Source organism: Akebia trifoliata, chromosome 6 (genome assembly GCF_017979445.1).
Source record: "Akebia trifoliata isolate Shusen 1 chromosome 6, ASM1797944v1, whole genome shotgun sequence".
Taxonomy (NCBI): Eukaryota; Viridiplantae; Streptophyta; class Magnoliopsida; order Ranunculales; family Lardizabalaceae; genus Akebia; species Akebia trifoliata.
The window spans coordinates 27,731,720-27,752,069 of NC_141380.1; the positions used below are offsets into that span (position 1 = coordinate 27,731,720).

The 20,350-nt window shown below is 35.3% G+C and overlaps 1 protein-coding gene across 2 annotated transcripts; it reads left to right on the forward strand.

Moving 5' to 3' along the window:
• Positions 1–1,483: 1,483 nt before the first annotated feature.
• Positions 1,484–20,054, forward strand: LOC147400604 (GCN5-related N-acetyltransferase 6, chloroplastic-like). 2 transcript variants are annotated; one of them, XM_086446357.1, is made up of 9 exons: positions 1,489–1,892; positions 12,062–12,287; positions 12,728–12,780; positions 12,915–12,951; positions 15,879–15,950; positions 18,355–18,459; positions 18,570–18,726; positions 18,848–18,924; positions 19,784–20,054. In XM_086446357.1, the coding sequence occupies exons 1-9, from the start codon at positions 1,762–1,764 to the stop codon at positions 19,847–19,849; spliced, it is 924 nt and encodes a 307-aa protein (XP_086302483.1). In that variant the 5' UTR covers positions 1,489–1,761; the 3' UTR covers positions 19,850–20,054. The 2 variants fall into 2 exon arrangements, with proteins under 2 accessions (XP_086302484.1, XP_086302483.1); XM_086446358.1 differs by lacking the exon at positions 18,848–18,924 and having other exon boundaries at positions 1,484–1,892.
• The last annotated feature ends 296 nt before the right edge of the window (positions 20,055–20,350 follow it).

Sequence of the window (20,350 nt, forward strand, 5' to 3'; positions counted from 1 at the left end):
CTTGTGTACGGACCCCAACCCATATGTTTACTATTATAGTGAGAGAACAGGGAGTAAATGTATTTTTCGACATTAATATTTGTAATCTCACAATTTTTCCCACACTTTACATTTTAACTTAATAATATCACAATTATTTTCATAAAAAAAATCAATGAAATTTCAATCCCATAATCACATTTTTTTTTCCTATCCCCAATCACAATCATAGTAGTTAGCTTTATAAAATTACAAAATTATCTTTTTTTATTTTATTTTTAGTGTTATCTTCAAAATCTCCTTAATTAGATATTTTAAATTACAAAAAACCCCTTATATCAATTAATATAATTAGGGCTGTCAACATATATAGATATATTCAAATTCTGAAAAAGTACTAATATCCGAATTTGAATTTGAATTCGACAGATATTGAGAATCAAATTTTGAATTCAAATCCGATTACTTCTTCGAATATGCAATAATATTATATCTGGATTTGAACTCTTGATTATTTTTTTCTAAACCTGTAAGCAATTTGAAAAAAAATCCCTTTTCCCCCTCAAACCTTCATCTCTCCCCTCTTTAGTAAACTACCATCTTCAAGAAAAAAAATATAAAACTTTAATTTTTTTCCCCTCAAACCCTCCAATACTTCCAATATTTTGCTTTGAGGGTGAAAATGAGGGAGAGATGAACAAAGAGAGAAATGACTTACTTGAAATATTCATTAGAGATCGCCGTCTAATTTGTAAGGCCTAACGAAATTGATGGAGATGAGGATGAAGAGAAAAGATTATAGATGAGAGAAATAACCAAGATGAGATTGTCGATATTGTTTAACGTTGTTCAATATCGTCATAACCTTCGTCAGAGAGTTGGAGTTGTGTTGCTATCGCTAGAATTATTCATTAGTGGGAGGAGGGGGGTAGAATTTTTTGGATTCAATTGTTAGAAGAAGAAGAGCGAAGAGATTGGAGTTCGTATTTTGGTAGCCTAATGGAAATGTTAAGTGGGTTTTGAGGTTGTTTAACAACATTAGACATTTGTAGATCGAACGATTGGATTTCATTATAAAAGTGACAGTAAAAAAGCACTATCCCAATCGCAACCCATATATACAATAAACATTATTTTGAATTGAATTTTATTTGATTGGATGTATCAACAATCAAATTTCTACCCGAAGTTAATTTCAATATTATACATTATCTAGAATCGAATTCGGATTTCAACTATCCATTTATGGATGATTTCTTGGGACTTATCATCAATAAGAACTATTTTTGCGGGTCCAATAACTGCAATTAGAACGGGTTGAAAATACTGTGCCACGTGTCACATATTGACATGGGTTCTGATTCTCTACATGACATCATCCTTAAATAACTATGCCACGTGCCAGAGCCTCGCTTATGGATAAAACTAAAGACAAAGCTGTAAGTAGTAAGAGAGCAACCTTTAAATAATCGAAAGCTCCGCATTTTTTTTGTCGTTTTTTCTTTTTTTAGGGTTTTTGACTTTCTTGTTTCTCTGCAAAAGCAGAAGCAACAGAGCTTCATCTTTCTATAAAAAATGGCGGAAATTATCTCAAATTCTCTTTAAATTCCGAAATTTCAATTAGGGGTTTTGTCTTCTTTTATACTATCTTGATCTCTCCTGCACTGTTTCGTCTCTGATTTAGAATTTGATTCGCTCACGCAAACTTTGATCCTGAAAATTCGAGGTTACAACGATGAAATTATTGTGATTTTGAGATGAGAATTAGGGTTTCATGAAGAAATGGAGCTTAAAGGGATCACTGTTCCTCAATTTCGAGAAGTTCCAATACCTCGATTAACCAAGGTGATTGTCAAACCGTCCAAGCCCGATCCAGTGCTCTGCGTTGTTAGGGCTTCTTCTTTGTCCTTACGGTACGAAAAATTCCTCTTTTTTTTTTCCTTCTTGTATGATTTTATCTGTATGAACTTTATAGTTAATTAGTACTGGTAATCTCAATCACATAAGTAATATCGCTCAAATCAGTTAGAAAACTTGTTCATCACGTCCAATTTTATAGGCAAAGTAACCAAAAACCTTTCAAAAACCATAATCGATCCTCAAATTAGAAGAAAAAGGGAACCTTTTGAGTATTTCAATAATTTGCTACACTAAAAATAAAATAAAATAAAGAACAGTAAAGTGGATGGTCAAAATTGTCAGGTTTGAGTCTTGATTTAAGCTGGATGAAGAGAATTTGGTTTTACATTTTATTTGTTTTTCTGAAGGAGAGCAACGTGGAGAGAGAATATTGGTTAAAAATCAGATGTCAGTTAAAAATCAATAGAAAGTGGAACCACAAAGAGTATTGGTTGTGAGACGTATTACTGTGTTCAATTGTGAGAGAAAGGGATGCTGTTTTTCTGTTTGTTTGGCCTTGAAGATCTCCATGATCAGAACCACATGCCTGTGTATGTGTCACTGGTATTCTTACCGCTATTTTACAATGAATATATGTTTGTCTGTCCGTGACTTTGATCTTCATCTCGTATATGCTTCATAGTTCAATATTTAATAAGTCTAATTGAAAGTTCAAGCAACCATCAATGACTTTATAACCTTAGCTAGATTGGGCATAATTACTTGGATCTCATAATAGTGTAACATGGTTATCATCTATACATGACTAGAGTTTGCCCGTGCCTCATCGTCTTTGGGATTATGGGGGTGAAAGAGGAAAAACAATAAATTTTGAAGGGTATTATTGGAAAAGGAGAAAAGAAGAAAAGAGGAAAAAAAAGTTGTAGGGGTGTTTTTGAAAAGAGGTAGAAGAGAAAAGACAATAAAGTTGGGGGTATTCCTGAGAAGGGGAAGAAGAGAGAAGACAAAGGAGAAGGGACAACCGTCCTTGAGATACGTTGTTTATGAGGTCTAAATATATTCACGCACACTAGGACTCCTCTAGGAGTTAAGAGTCTTAGTTAGATTGAGTCCCTATTTGATTAGGAGACTGGAATCTCACTATCTCTTTATCCCTATAAATAGGAGTAGAGTCTCGTACATGAAAGACACCAAGAGAAAAATTAGAAAAATCTCTTTATTCTTTCTATTATCTAAGTTCTTTGAAATTCTGGTTCTTCTTAGGCGTAAGATCATTAGTTTGAATTATTTTCTTTGGCTTGCGATTGGATCTTAAATTCTCACGCTTATCGGATTCAGCTGTAAAAGCGACAATATTAGTCCTTGTGGATTGACGCTCAACTTCTAACTCAAGATGTCATGACAATTGAGAAAAATTGGTAATGCTCTCATTGTGCATCAAATTGAGATTCATTTGCTCCTAAGAATCAGGTAAGGACCTCAAAACAACAATGATTTGTTACTCATCTGTCAGAATATTTCCAGTATTTTTTAGATTGTATATCATTTGATACATTTTTCTAAGATACTTAACTATGGTGTCATTAAGAACATTTTTATATGAATCAAATTTCAGCGTCAATGCACACAATTTAGTTGTTGAGGTTCTCGCAAAAAAAAGTTTTAATGCGTCTCAGATTTCTTTGATTGTCTGGTATCCCTCGAATTCATCAATAAGATCATTGTGCATGCTGGTAAGCATAGTAAATCTTTCACATCGATATTGTTTCTGTCAATTCATCTATGTGTTCATGTTACGACGGTGTTGGGTAGAATTACCTTCTTCAGGTATATCCATCACAATGGTCAAAGTATCCAGAACCCCTTTCTCATCTAAGAGATGCTGGATCTTACGGTGCAAAATATCATAATTATTTTCATCCAATTTATCTCTCTTATTCAAATCTTCTACTACGTTTTAGATGTTATTGCAAATCATTGTGTTTAAAATATAGGTACAAATTTTTTAAGAAATAAAGTATATATCAATTATGCCACACATAAAAATATGTTATATCCCTTAGATCAGCCAATTGAGATCAAAATTATGACATCAGATTGAAAAACTAAACATTGATTAAAGATGAACCTAAATGGTTATCACCTTTCTCACTAATAAATTAATTTGAACATTTATTAATTTATTGAAAATTGAGAAAAAAAATATATGTTCATTTGATTACAAATTTAACAGTCATAATCATGTTGTTCCCACAAGTATAAGCAAATAATTAATTATGGACAAATAAACATTAATGTTTAAAACATTATAACCATCTAATTAGGAAATTACGTATTAGGCCCACCCCTTGATAGGCCTACAAAATTTTGCCATACAATATTCAAAATACGGTTCTCTAGACCCCAAGCCAATGTTATTTAATGTCAAGCAGTAGAAAGGGGTTTTAAAGAATATTTATATTAAAAGAGTGGGGGGGGGGGGGGGTTGGGCTTGACATTGTTTTAAAAAAAAAGAGGCTATCAGAAAAATATAAAGCAAAAGTTAGTCAACATACATTTTATATATATATATATATATATATATATACTAACACTGTCAACACTTTATATAACATTAAACAAGAGATTTTATGTATTATTTATGTCTACTTGTCAGAAAGTAACTTGAAGGGATGCTTTCTTTATTAAATATTAAATTATCATTAAAAGATTATTAAATAAAATAAAGAAACTCATTCCTTTTACTACTAAACAACTTCCTGTTGTATAGTAAAGTGCCTTGTAAAGATAAAATATAAGTGAGGAAGCAATTTGCTTTTGGACCCTTCTTTCTTTTAAGCAACCTATCATCAGAATAAGAAAAGAAAGAAACAAATCCACCCAAAGGATGGTGTTGGGTTCAACCATGGAAGGCAACCGATCTTGCGGTTGGGTTTAGCCATGGAAGGCAAAGGATGTAGCGACATCAAGAGGGTTTTTATGGGTTCGACTATGGAACCCAAAAATAAAAAAGGGCTTCCTTTTGAGATCTAGGTTTGATCACCATGAAGAGATCAATGAAGGGTTTTGATCAAAGACGGTGGGAGGCACTTGAGTCCATCAAGAACGTGAAAAGGGTGGTAACCTTTTGGGGTTTTCTTTAAATGTGCGTTTCATGGACTTAACAATTATGATCAAAAGAGATAATTGTTAGCTTTGACTATTGTCAATGTTTAGTCTTTGGATTTGATTTCATAATTTAATCTCAATTGACTGATTTAAGGGATAAAGCAAATTTTTGTATGGCATAATTGATATTATACTTTTTTTTTTTTTTTTTTTTTTTTAATTTAAAACTTGTGCTTATATTTCGAATACAGTGATTTGCAATGACATCTAAAAACGTAGTAGTAGATTTGAATAAGGGAGATAAACTGGATGAAAACAATTATGATATTTGGCACCGTTAGATTTGGTATTTCTTAGATGAGCAAGGGGTCCTAGATATTTTAACTATTATTATGGATAGACCCGAAGAAGGTAATTCTGCCCAATACTGTCGTAGTATGGACACGTGCCTGAATTCGCAGAAATAAGATCGTTGTGTACGCTTTATTATGCTTAGCAATATTCATAATGATTTTATTGACGAATTTGAGGGATATCAAATAATTAAAGAAATGTGGGATGCATTAAACTTTCTTTTGTGAGAACCTTAACAACTAGATTGTGCGTGTTGACGTTGAACTTTGATACATATAAGAAGGCTCCTAATGACACCATGGTTGAACATCTTGAGAAAATATATCAAACGATACACGATCTGAAAGTTGCTGAAAATATTCTGACAGATGAGCAACAAATCCTAATTGTCTTAAGGTCTTTACCTGATTTTTGAGTGCAGATGAAGTTCAATACGGCGTACAATGAGAGTATTATCCATTTTTTTTTGTCGCGACATCTTAACTTAGAAGGTAAACGCTAGTTCGCAAAGACTAATAGTATCGCTTTCACTGCTGAATGTAGTAAGAGCGGGAATTTTAGATCCAAGCGCAAGTCAAAGAAAAAAACTTAAGCTAATGATCTTGCGCTTAATAATAATCAGAATTTCAAACGCTGTATAGGAAAGCGTTGTGGAAAGAAAGACAAGTCAAGTCAAAGATGGTATGCTACAAAATTGGGCCATTTCGCTTGTGAATGCACTGAGCAAAAGTAGGTAAACACTAACTCTAAGACCCCTTATTATTGCTCTATTTGCATAGAGATGCTTGTTGCTTATTCTTGTAATTCTGATTGGATTGTAGATTTCGGAACAACCAAACATATAGCAAGGGATAAAATAGGATTCGTAGGGTTTCTTCGAGTCCTGCATGACAACATGAAGATATTCATGGGAAACAGTTCTAGGGAAGATGTAGTGGGAGTGGGAACATACCAACTACGGATGTGCACATGATGCACACTATTACTCTACGATGTTCTTTATGCGTCAGGAGTTCAACGTAGTTTGCTTTCAGTTACATCGCTATTAAATTTAGGTTTTGATTTCTATTTTTCATTAAAGACAATTAGCATTTCTTTGGATTTAGTTGTTTATGGATACACTTTTATTTCAAATGGTTTGTTTAAATTAGATGTTGATTATTGTAATTTAAACCTTGATGCATATTTGATTTCTGATAGTATTGTTTCTGATTTTATGAAATGGCGTGCTAGATTGGGCAAGATAGGATGTATAGACTAGCAAAGGATGGGCTATTGGGTCTACTTTCAAAAGTCAAGTCTTCTGGTTGTGAACATTGTGTAGCCCAAAAGTCGAGTAAGAAATCATTTGGAAAAACGGTACGTGTATCAATTCCCTTAGAGTCAGTCCATTCTGACATTTATGGACCACTTAATGTGAGGGCACGCCATGACCTATTTTATCACATTTATTGATAATTATTTGCGATTTGGATATATTTATTTGATTTCACATAAATCTAAAGCATCAGATTGTTTTAAAAAATTTATGTTGGAAGTTGAAAATTAGTTGGAGAGAAAAATTAAGACTCTCAAAACTGATTTAGGGCGCGAATATTTATCAGAGATTATGAAGAGGCTTTGTGAAGAAAAATGTATTCGTAGGCATTAACGATTCTTTTTACTCCACAACAAAATGAAGTACCAGAAAGAAGGAATAAAACTGTATTAGACATGGTTAGATCAATGATGGTGCAAACAAATCTTTTTGTTTCTTACCGGAGAAATGTTCTTTTGACTGCAGCCTACATCCTCAATAGGGTTCCCTCCAAATCTGTTCCATCCACCCCCAATGAGTTATGGACAGATAGAAAACCCAATTTGGGTCATTTATGTCCACGAGGATCATCTGGTTTTATTCATATTCCTTTTCATCGGATTGAGAAATTAGACATAAGAGTTAAGAAATGCATGTTTATAAGATATTCTTATCATTATAAGGACTTCATGTTTATTTATGAATGAGACAATGGTGATATGGTAGAGATTGAATCGCGGGATGTAGATTTTATTGAGAATGATTTCCCGACTAGGAAGAAAACTTAGATATCACATGAGTTCTATGAAATAATAAAAATCAAATTCGGAATCAGAAGAGGTAACTCCACTTATCTTTAACGAGCAGAGACGAAGCTAGGATTTTGCTCATGTGGAGGCAGCCAAGAGTAGAAAAAATTGTGGGGACAATTAAGAGTGAAAAAAATAGTTGTGGGGGCAATAGTAGCAGGTTTCTTTATCTGTCACTAAAATCTGTCGTAATAGCACATTAATCCATAGAATTTGAAAACTCTTGTGGGGGCAAGTGCTCCCACAACCCCCACTCTAAATCCTTCGCTGTCGACGAGGGTGGGGAAAATATACTTTTTGATGATCCGATAATCATTGATGATAGTGGGAGTGTATTAGTAGATGTTTTTGATGATGATTTTGAGCTTCGTAGGAGCAAACGTAGAATTATACCCTGTCGTCGATTTGAGATTGAAGGGGAATCATTCATGTCTACCCTAATTGATGATGACAAACCTATGAATTACTGGGAGGCGTTGTCATCGCCTGTTTTTAAAGAATGGATAACTGCTATGCAAGATGAAATTAGTTCTATGATGAAGAACTAAGTTTGGAAACTTGTTGATCATCTGTCTGGACACTAAATTGTTGGGAACAAATGGGTTCTAAAAGTCAAGAGAAAAATTGATGGAACTATTGATAAGTATAATGTCTGTCTGGTTGTGAAAAGATATGCCCAAATATAGGGTATTGACAATGAGAAGACTTTCTTATCAGTAGTGAGACACACCTATGTTCGTCTTATTTTAGCCATTGTCGCACATTTAGACTTAGAATTCTTCCAGATGGACGTTAATTAAAACGATATTTCTCAACGAAGATTTGGATAAGGAGATTCATATGGATCAACCTATAGGCTTCAAAGTAGAAGGACATGAGAGCTCAAAGTCTGCAAGCTTAAAAAGTCCATCTATGATTTGAAGCAATCATCTAGGTAATGGTACTTTTGATTTCATTAAGCCATTACTTCAAATGGGTTTACGATGATAGAAGAGGACTGTGTACGTGTATGTCAAACGGAGTGAAAATAGTTTCTTGATATTGTCTTTGTATGTTGATTGGCTGGAAATGATATGGAGTCAATTGTTGCCACTCAGAGGTGGTTATCCTCTAATTTTGAGATGAATGATATGGGTGAAGCAAATTTTGTACTTGGAATTAAGATTACTCATGATCGCTCTAAGAGACTTTTTTGTTTGTTTCAAGAGAATTATATTAAAAGAGTGCTTGAGCGTTTCCGTGTGCAAAATTGTAAACCTATACACTCCAGTCTAGAAGGGACATTCTTTACATCTTGGTCTTTGCCCTATGACAGATGTAGTAAAGGAAAAGATGGCACAAGTGCTCTATGCAAATGCAATTGGAAGTCCGATATATGCTATGATGTGTATTCGACCAAATATTTGCTTTGCAATAGGATTTGTTAGTCATTATCAGAGTAATCTAGGAATTGCTCATTGACAGGCAGTGAAGAGAATATTTTGATACTTGCGTGGAACTGCAGATTATAAACTATGTTATCAGGGAGCAGATTTGCGATTACATAACTATAGTGATGTGGATTCGGCTAGTGACCTGGATGAGCGTAAATCCACATCAGGTTATGCATTCTTGCTTGGAGGTGGTGTTGTTTATTGGTCTAGCAAGAAACAATCTTGTGTTGCTTTATCTACGATGGAGTAATAATATGTTGCATGTTGTCCTGCAGTTCAAAAAGCTTTGTGGTTGAGAAGGTTCCCTATTCAACTCAATGTAGTGCATAGTGCCAGATATCTTGTATCATTGTATTGTGATAGCATGACAACACTAACATATGCGAAAGATCCTAAGTACCACGGAAAATCGAGGTACATCGACATTCATTACCACTACATTCGAGACGTAGTTGCACAAAAGGAGGTGGTCCTATCACATATTTCTACAGGCCAAATTGTAGCAGATCTTCTAACTAAGCCTATTTTCCGAGATGTTTATCAGACTCATGTTAGGAGTTTGGGACTTCATAATTGTTGATTAGTGATTGTAGTAGACTTTTAGATTTATTGTCACTCATATATATATAGTATTTCATCATTATATTACATCTTTTTGGATTATCTTATGCTCTTATGCACACACACTTTTGACCATGTTTTTTGAACACGGACTTACTTTTCGTTATCTGGCTAAGGTCATTCACTCACACAATGAGCGTCCTAACGCATACACTGCGAGCAGGAAGACAATTTGTTTAGACATTTGAATCCAAAGGGATAAATCAATTTACAAGGCACAATGATTGCAAGCTTGAGAATTGTATTAATGTTGCCTCGAATGTTGTTGAAATGAGATTCATAGGAATCAAATATGGTTCGTAGACTCACATAATTATATAGCCTAAGGAAGCCATACCTGAACTTTATTCAGGTGCTTTGGTAAACAACTAGATTGAGAAGTTCAGGTTAGGCACTTACAATGCGACTAGACTCAGATCTATATGGTGTTGAGGTTGACAAACTCTTAAAGAGTTTCAGTATAGCATGTAAGTCATATTACACGTGCTATTTATTTCAACTTTTTTTTACCTACTTGAGTAAGTGAATGATTCCATGTTTTCTTACTGTGTGATTATATCGAATAAGTAAGTAATCATTGTGCTCTTAGTGACTAAAGACAATGTTGTGAAGTAGAGGTCAATGTTTACTGACTTTAGCATGTTACCTGTGACTAGGATTGATAAGATCTAATGGAACATGATTGGGAAAGTAACTTAAACTAAAACTAAACAACATGAGGATTTGAGGAAGACTATTTGACATCACATTTTGATGATAATTGTACACAATGATTGGAGTTTGTGTTGGTATAGATATTTCTATTTTCAATAAGCTTTTCTTAACTATCATCTATTCAACTATATGTATAAATTTACAAATTATTTTGTTTTTTGAAAAGAAGCTTGTGTATTGTGTACAGGGTTGAGCATTGTTCTGAGCTTAAGCTTGTGAGGGTTTGAAAAATGCTCAATCCGATGTGGCCAAAATAAATCGGGGGCATGTGTGAGTTATATGAGATGAGATGTGTTTTGTCAGTTATAACTTGGCATAATACTCTCTTCGGAAGACAAACTCCTGTTGGTCGCACACCTTATTCCCTTGTATGAAGAGATGATTGTTGAGTCCCACCATGGACGAGTAGGAGATATTGATTATTTTGGACGTCCATGTGGGCCCATCTTATATTTGCACATACTAGGACTCCTCTAGGAGTTAGAGTCCTAGTGAGATTGAATCCCTATTTGATTAGGAGACTACAATCTCACTATCTCTTTATCCCTATAAATAGGAGTAGAATCTCGTATGTGAAAGACACCAAGAGAAAAATCAGAAAAATATCTTTATTCTTTTTCCTCTTTAAGTTCCGTGAGTTTTTGGGTTCCCGTTGAGGACCAGGGGCGGAGCCAAGATTTTCTTGTGGTGGGGGCAAACTATGATTAGTTGTATAGCTGAAGAACTTGAATGGAGGGAGACGAGGGTGTGGGGGCAAATGGGGAGAGAGGTGAGGGAGTGGGGACAAATGGGGCATGTAATTAGTTGAAAATATAAGGGAGTCTCAAAGTTCTGTGGGGACAATTGCCCCCACTAGCTCCGCCCCTGTCGAGGACCCTAGGGTTTAAGGCGTGGAAGCATCGTGGCTGCTCTAGTAGCGTCGATGTGACGGATGTTTGGACTTTCCGATGTCCGGCGACCGGCAAACGTGACACGACTCAAGGTTGGATCTCCACTGCGCTTAACAGGTAAGCTCCTAAATTCCTTGCAGTATCGTGACCCTAAAAGACAATGCATTGCATAAATGTCACACATCACCTTTCCATAAATTACTATTGTAATCATCAAAGCCTAATCCCAAAAATTTGGGGTTGTATTTTGTAGGACTTTTTGGGACCCAATGGTTTGTTTAAATAATATAGATTGATGGGGTTTTACTACATATGTGAGTTTTAGAGTGAACTGGTTTGTTAAGTATGATTACACGTGAAATGTAACACTGTACTGTCCTGCGTGTTAGACATGTATATGTAGTACGCCATAGTTTACACGTGAAAACAAGCTTGAGTTCAGACACAATCACGGCATTCCAACATCCTTTCATTCCTATTATAACATAATATTATAGCAAATTTTATTTAGATTGTCCTGTACATAAATAATAAAAACAGTTAAGTGGACAACATAAATTACTTTGGACTTTTTATTTTTATTTTTTATCGATAAAGATAGTTTTATTAAAAGAAGAGGAAAAGGGAGGTCGAGGTGACCACCCCATAAAACAACAATGTGGAGCCATACCCAACCACTAACACAAACTAATGAAGCTAACCCACCCTATACCAATGTTGCAGACCCGATCCTATCTCACCAAGAAATCCTCAAAGAAGATCCCCTTGAACTCATTACTTTTGACTTTTCAAGGAGAGAAGTAATTTTTAAATATTATGCTCCCTATAATGCACTATTTCAAAAAACTTTGATGTTCTTTGTATTATATATTATGTCAACATAGACTATGTTTTTGTTGATTCATTATGGTGCCTAATGGACATCGTACTTTCATATTGATATACTAGAATACTCCTTAACTCTTCTGATTTCTTCCTTGTGATCATTCCTTGCAGGGAAACCTTTCCAGTGTCATACCACAGATGGAAATCTTTTGAAGTCCATTGCAATGACAGCTCACAAAGTATTCATCAATCATCTGTTTCTAAGAATGACAGCTTGAGGATTCCTGAACTTGCGTTTGACCGCTTACAACTCAGTGACCAGGAATATTGTGGAGTGGAAAGGCGGGCCTTTAGTCGATTCATTGCTCGTGGAGCAATGTTGGATGAAGAATACTGGGTGAGTTTTGTCTTTTTCTTGCTTCCTCTCTATCAATGCCTGGATTTATAAAAGCTTTTGAGGTTTATACTCCAAAGTGCTCCTTGATGTGGGTCCCTAAAGGTATCTGGTCACTAAGATTCATGCTTCCAAGTTCCAGTGGTGTGTCACACATGAAGTACAAGGAGGCTCACCACAAGGCGTCCGCCTCATGGAACTTTTTTATTCATTTATCATTGATACACGTCATATTCTAGATTTCTTTCATCTATTGTAATGACTTATCAAGTAATTGTGGAGCTCAAGGATCATGCTCCAGACTTTGAGATTTACATCTCAGGCAATGAGAGACCTCTTCTCCCTCATTCACCTTTTTAAAATAGTATCAACAATTTGCTCTTCTTTTCTTGTCGATGTGTTCTTAATTTGTTTCTTGTTGCCCTCTCTCATTTGCATGGCAGACAGCAGCATGGCTGCGGGCAGAAGCCCATTGGGAATCATTATCTTATATGCGGTCGGTTCCTTCTCATGGTTTTGAGCTTCTGACCTTCCTTGTCATTATATGTTTGGACTCAATTGTATCATTTTCTATATTTTGTTCAAACTATTAAATGTGAATTGTTAATGAGAACAATTGATATTGTCCAGGCATTGTGATAGTTACAAAAGGAAGTATGCTGAACAGGTGAGGCTTCCTTCCCTAGTGTACCGTCCAACGTTTAAATCAGTGAAATTGTTAGGCATGGTTATCCATTTGAATTTTGTTTATCTTCTGGATATTATTATGTTTGTAATTGTACACGGTGATCTTCCAAACTTGCAATATATAATTTTGTTTAGAAGTTTAAATAAGGACTTTTTGACTGGTAAAAGCTGAAGAAACTAAAAGGGCATGTAGTCTGTTTTTAAATAATTGAATTGATTCCAAGGAGAAAGAAGTAACAAATAACTAAGTCTACGAAGTCCAATCACCCATGAGATTAAGATGCCTTCCAGAGCGAATGGATCTGTGAAGTTGTTCACACTTCCTTGGAGTTAGGAGATAATCGTGCAAAGTGTCTATTTTTGGAGTAAAAGAAAGGAGGAAAGTGTAATTTTTTAACATAACACAATGTTCGTTTATATGTTATAAAAAACCAGGAAGCTACAATTGATGCTCAAGTCAGTTGGGAAAATATGTATGTTAGACGAATTGACTTAATGTAATGAATAACAAGGGATAAAAAACTCTCTGGTCTTGTAAAAAGCACCTTCTATTAACTTCACTCCAAAGGTTAGCTTTCTAGTGTGAAATTCATCTGACAGAAGAGAGGTGAGAAGAAATAGGAATTGGTGAATTAGAGATTTGAGTTTAAAATTGACTCTTTTCCCACAACTTTTTTTCAATTAATTGCCCACATGTACTGGTTGAACAATTTAACAAGAACAACTACAACCATATCCATTTTAAGAGGTACCAAAAAAAGGAAAAGAAAAAGAAATGTATGAATGTCTTGTATATACACGTAACCTAAATATGGATTGATTAGGATATGTTACACAACTCTCTTGCCCAAGTTGGAGCATTAAGGTCTATCGTGCCCAACTGAAGTTCCACTATTAATACTCTATTTTGGTCTCACTTATTCCCTTTTTAGTCTTTTCAACTAACACAAATCATTTGCATGTAACATATAAAAAGAGACATCCTCTTGAGTTGAATATGATCAAGTAATTCATTCATAACTAGAAGAAAAGGATAGGGTCTCGAGGCCAATCCCTAGTGTAAGCTCACTATAACTAGAAACTGATTATTTCACTACCCAATTGTTCTCACGCTAGTTATCACTCCCTCTTACATGCCATTAGTGATGTCGATATATTCAATAGGGACTCCTTCCCAATACCCACTATTCTCTAGGTTAATAAAGACCATAGTGGTTTTTCTTATATCTTAATTACATACAAAGTTATACTAAACTATGCTCCTTGCCTTCATCACTTTCCCGATTTCATGGTGTGGCCCATAGATTTTATTTCACGTTAATATGGCAATTTATTCCCAGTCCATTGCCAATTACAACTTGTGCGAACCCGAACTTGTCTTTCTTCCTTTAACTGGAAAAGCTAAAGCAACCAACTCAACTTGTGGAAACCCTTTAGGTTCAACTCAAGTTTTCTGCTTCTAGCTCTAAATATAGGAAAAAATTTCTATCTTTACCACTAGCCTTACTGCTTTTTTTTTTTTTTTTTTAACTTTCAGGGAATTCAAGCCTCTTGCTTACCTAGCTTGAAAAAATCTCTCTTCTCGTATGAGCCGCACTGTACAGTTTATCACTTGAATCTGCGTACCGCACATTCAAGTGGTTTGCTTCTCTCTTTAAAGGGGAGATTTGTTTTACAGTTAAGAGGACCGTTCCTTAGCTAAAGCCTAGCTATTTCTGCTTGTCGACAACTTTATCTTCCATAAAACTTCAATTGTCTTCAGGTATCAAAGATAATATTTTCATCACCACAAATCTAATAGTGTTGGAGTAAAATTGTAAGAGAAACAGAAGCAATGAACAGATCGGAGAAGGTGAGGGTGATCCATGATCTTGTTGAGTATGTAAGGTGCTGCAAATGTACAAATGATATGATTTTGTGCTATGGAAACCAAGTGAACAAAAATGGTAAGAGAGCTGTAAATGCTTGCATATGCAAGCATTTGCAGTGCTACTTCATAGAGCCTATCTTTCTTGTACTTGGGAGGAACTATACAGTTTAGCATTGGAGATCACCCAAATCATGCAGCAGTTGAGTCTCTTTTGTTGTTTTGCTTTTTTACATTTGTTGTTCACTTTCATAATTATAAATTAAGCAATAAAATGGGCATATAACCAAACAAATTTGAATCCCCCACCTTCCTCTCAGTGGCCTTTTTTTTGTTTGTTTGTTTTTTTTCTTCTAAAGTACTGTCAATAGTTGCTTCAATAACCTTTTATTGATCCTTCTTTTATGCTTAAATGTGGTGGTAGTACATGATTGTTTTTATTAAAATATAATGATATCCATAATCAGGATTATTGTTGTAAACCAAGCTGAAAAGAGGGGCTATCCATAGTGAAAGAGTAAAAGTTCTTGTCATGATTTGTCTATCGATGTTTGACTCTTATTTTGTGAATTAAAAACAAATCACAAAACTATATGAAACACTTGGTACACTTTCCCTGCATCTAATTTTATCTTCATTTTTACTTGAGATGCACTATTGTGTTGAGACACATAACACAAGTTATCCCTTGGTCATTTCTAATAAATCTAGAATAGAATTGTGATAATTTGACTACCCCACGTGGCAAACTCAATCGACTACCCTGACGTGACAAGTTTGGGACCGTAGATCTGCGCTCCTTGGGATACACAGCTGCACTTCCTCATAAAAAGGTGTGTCTCGAGGGAACAGTGTATCCTGATGAGCATCTATGGTTCCTAAACTTGTCACGTCAGGTAGTCGATTGAGTATGCCACGTGGGGTAGTCAGATTATCACGACTCTCTAGAATAATGTGAAATTTTCAACTTGATATATCTACTTCCTTGTAACTTCTTATTCTGAGTTCAGTTGGTGTTCTTTTTGTTTATTTTCTGGCAGGAGTTCTATGCTTTGAAACGCCGGTGTGCTGGGCGAGATGGAAACTCATTGAAGTGTCTTTGCCTTGTTACAGTATGTCATAATCGGATAAATATAAGTTTATTTATATTTACTTGTCTTACTTGAATATGTTCTTTGTTTCATATGATTAAGTTCCACTCTTTCCCTTGAAAAATGCATAATCCATATTCCATTAAGATGAGGTTTTTTCCTTTATCCTAAAATATGGTGTCCTTTATTTGCTCTGATTTTCTTGGAGGAAGGCTATTGCTATATTCTGAAATAGTGAAAAAGGATTGGGAATTTGATCTTCCCTTGTGACACATGAACCTGTATGTCACCCCCACCTAAAATGCCTTTTGGCACCCTTTTTAGGGCCACTGGCCCCATGAACACTTAGCCCATCTCTTGGTAGGCCTACACAACAAAAATCAGTGTGATCAGTAATATGTAGCCAGAATATTTGATCATTTTTTCGCTAATCGACACCTGATGATGATAAAAATTCTCTATTCTACTGTTTTTGTACCTGAGATTTGATTTTGATTTCTATATCTACAGCCCAATGAAAATTTAAGTTTGATTTCTAATTGCATAGCCTAGGGAAAATTTGAGTCCATGTATTGATTACCGTCAAGGTATATTCATTACCTGGACTGTTGACTTTATTGGTTGGCAACTTCACCGAGATAATTAGCCAAGAAATCAGTACCCCTCACAAGTTACCCGTTAGAATAAGCTCCAGTACATCCGATGTGTTTTCAAACTGCATAAAATGAGGTCCCCTTCTTGCTGAAGTGGACAAGCTGGGAATATGCACTACTATTACACAGGAAAAGTATGTTCTTATCTCATGAAAATCTGGAACCTAGAAATATAAAGGGGATCCTCCCCATGATTTGTTTTGAGATCTCAATGGATTTTCATGGAACCATTTTCCAAAAGACCACTTGGAGGACTGTGCACTACTAATCATCCATAAGAAAGGTCCCCCAATTTTCCTAATAAAAAGAACTCCAAATCCTAGAATAGGTGTGCCCCGTTGAATCAAGGTTTTGCTTAAAATTTTGTGGAATATTTTTTTGTCGATAAAATATTTAGAACCTTAATTTTCTAAGATAGGCGAGCAATTCATTGATGCAACTCCTGCCTCAAACACGTGAAAAGTGAGATTTTTGGTATTGATCGGCCAGAGAAGCGGATGACATCACAGGGGTAGTTTCATCAAGGATTTATTTAACAAACACAAAAGAACTTGATTGTAGGCTCTTACAGAGGGGTAGGGTTTTTGTTGAAGGAGAAGAGGAGATGAAAGAGTCAAGAGCAAGACGGGTCAATAGAAGAGGTGGAAAGTTTTCCCTACTCCCCACCCTCCCCAGTTCTTCATTTTATTGGTTTTTTACTTCAATAATATTTAGAGTTTCCTTTTGATGAATGGCGTAAGGCATAATTACTAAACTGATAAAAATTTCTACTAAATGTATACTAAAAATTAAATGATAAAATAAAAAGAATTACTAGAAATAGGGAAAATCAGCCCTCCAGCAACACTCTTCATAGTGCCAAAAGCAGTCAACTCATTGGCAAGCTGAAGGCGTGTGTAGATGTCCTTTATCTATCTCTGTTCTTCGTAGTCCCTCAACACAACTATAATTCCTGTTACGTCAATGCTTGCTAGTCTTATGAGTAAAGTTGATCTCCATTACTGAGTTCTAGATCGATGATTGAGAAGTAATCTGACGATGGGAAACTGAAGAAATAATATAAATTTTCTTCAAATTTTCCTGGAACTGTATTACTTTTTCAAATTGAAAGTATCCATTCTAAATCACTGACTAGGAGTATCCTTAACAAAGCTAACTAAGTTATAAACCATGAACAATGGCTCGACATTTTTAGGGTTTTCACCATGTTGACCCCAGGCGACACACCTGTCAACACGTCTGGACACACTTCCTGACATGTAAGGTACTGTGACCCTTTAGCTTGATGTTTCTAATGATTTATAAAAGAGTATAGTTGTGCTCATCCTTCATACTCTATAGGGTTTTTAAACGGAGCTATAGTTATTTGGGTCTTTCTTCTTATGAATCTACTTATATTTATCTAACTATATGGTGTATGGAATTTTTTTTATTTTTTTAAAAAACTTTCCATGTGTTTCTGTCATTGTTTTTATTTTAAATAAATAACCTTCTAATTTGAATATAACCAAAATATCATCCTATAACATGATATGGATGTGTTAGAGCTTCGGGCTTCTCGATGTGTGTCAGCCACATAGTATGTGTCGGAACCGACACCCGTGTCTGTCGTTGTTACGTAAGTTGCAATTTTGAAATAATCACAGTAAGGACATCTGCATAACATTGTCTATAATAGAGTTCATATGCCACCTCAGTTGACTTTGTAGTTATCTTTGTAGTGCTTTTGGTGGCCTATTGGGTTTGTATTAACACTTTTTTCTCCACTTCAGGTTAAGAAGGATGATAAAAATGTTAGGCGAACTGTCTTAAACAGCGTTGTGGGAACTCTGGACCTAAGCATTAGGCAATTCTTGCAAGGCGAAACATTTCCAGGGGTATATATGTGAAGTTATATTTATTTCTGTTGTAGGAGACTTGCAAAGCTTAGGGTGACATGGCAATTCAATTTAGATCTAAACAATGACATGTTTGTTGCTCTCTTCAGGAACTTAAAAGGCCCTCTACTGTGCTGGCAAGCCACGAGGCCTTTGATGCACACAAGTATGCTTACATTGCTAATGTTTGCGTGTCAAAGTATGCTCGTCGTCAGGGAATTGCTTCTAATATGCTGTATTTGGGCACAGATCTTGCCATCTCAGCAGGTATTTTACGTCAAAGGATTTATAAGCATCATTTTATTTGCATTTTAATTCTGTTTTGAGAATTTCTTACATTTATATAAATTTCAGTATTTTTTTCCCTCTTTTCTGGCGTCATTATTAGGTATGAAACAATTATTCGTTCATGTAAACGCTGACAACAAGCCCGCCCAAGAATTGTACAAAAAAACTGGCTTTGAGGTTTGACTCCAAAACCATTATACTGTTTTAAGACATGTCATTCTGTACTCTCAATTCATATGAGCTTGGCACACAGGCATTTCTTTACCAAGGGTATGTTTGGTTGCATGGAAAGCCAATTTCCATGGAATTTGAATCCATGGAAAAATGGCGGTGGAAAATGGGTAGGGTTGGAAAATCAATTTCCATTGTTTGGTTGCATCTAGATAAAATTTGTGAAGTGCCAACATAGCTAAGTGATAAGACGTGTGGAGTGTTGTTCTCACATCTTAGGTTCAAACCCCCTTGAACCCAACTTCATTTTCTAACCACTAACCCTATATTTATAAAAAATTAAAAAAAAATAAAAATCGTGGAAAAAAAATCTGAGAGAGAGAGAGATGCCTGTTTCTCGTGATTTCTCCCTTTCCAATTGTTTCTGATATGCATGAGCATTTTGACTCTTATAATTACTAGAAAACTGGCTACCAGTCACTAATACCCTCATTTGTCTCATCTACAAATTGACAGCATCGTCACAAATGTGAAGCATTTCTTGAATTCTTTATCTACTTGGCGACATGACATCTACCAAAAAAAGTCATGTTTTTTTTTTTCTTCCCGCTAATGGGTTGCCACATATCTGCATATCTGATTGTTGGGCTTCCTCTTTAATTGACCATAACCCAAAATAATACTTATTGGAGTTTCCTCTCGGTCTTGGTCTTGGTCTCGGTTCAACTTATTAAGGTCTTTGGTGGATCATTCACGTGTTTTTCGCATTGGTTTAGGTCTTAGCCTTCGTGCATTCCAGACTTACTCTTTCAATGATCAGGGTTTGGTCTTGTTTTCTAATGGATTCTTCATTTAATGGCTGCAGATGGTCGAAGCTGCATCATCACCTTTATCAAAAGATCAAAGGCTTCTGATGCGTATGCAGTTGTGAGTAATAACATTCTCACAATCGACATATTTGCAATATTGTGTTTGTGAATATATAATTTATTTTTGTTTCGTAAATGTATTGTTGCTTTAAGGTGTCTCAAAGTAAGTTTATTTTTTTCACCTTTGAGACACTAAAGTTGGCTTCTATTGATGTAAAACCAATATCTTATTGGTTTTTATATTTGTATGTATGCGTGGTTTGGATTTGCTTGCTGTGTAAAACCCTAAAATGGAATAGAGTTGTCTTTTACATGTCCATATTTCTACATCAACTAAGAACCAGATTGAGATTCTAAATACATTGAGTTGAGAGGCCTCATCCCATAACTGTCACAATCTGGTGTCACTAGATATTCGATAACTTCGTGTCCCAAAATGCCATTTGGTTCTCTTTCGGACCCATTGAACTCGTGGATTTGTAATGTTAAGTCAAGGGGTCTGAGAGAATACCACATACCATTTTTAGAGATTTTCTATTGCCACACCAACTTTTGCTAACTCC

Coding starts and splice junctions, on each gene's coding strand:
- LOC147400604 (XM_086446357.1), top strand. CDS start 1,762: ATGGAGCTTAAAGGGATCACTGTTCCTCAATTTCGAGAAGTTCCAATA. Junction 12,952..15,878: donor AAAGGAAGTATGCTGAACAG/GTGAGGCTTCCT, acceptor ATTTTCTGGCAG/GAGTTCTATGCTTTGAAACG. Junction 18,925..19,783: donor ACAAAAAAACTGGCTTTGAG/GTTTGACTCCAA, acceptor TAATGGCTGCAG/ATGGTCGAAGCTGCATCATC.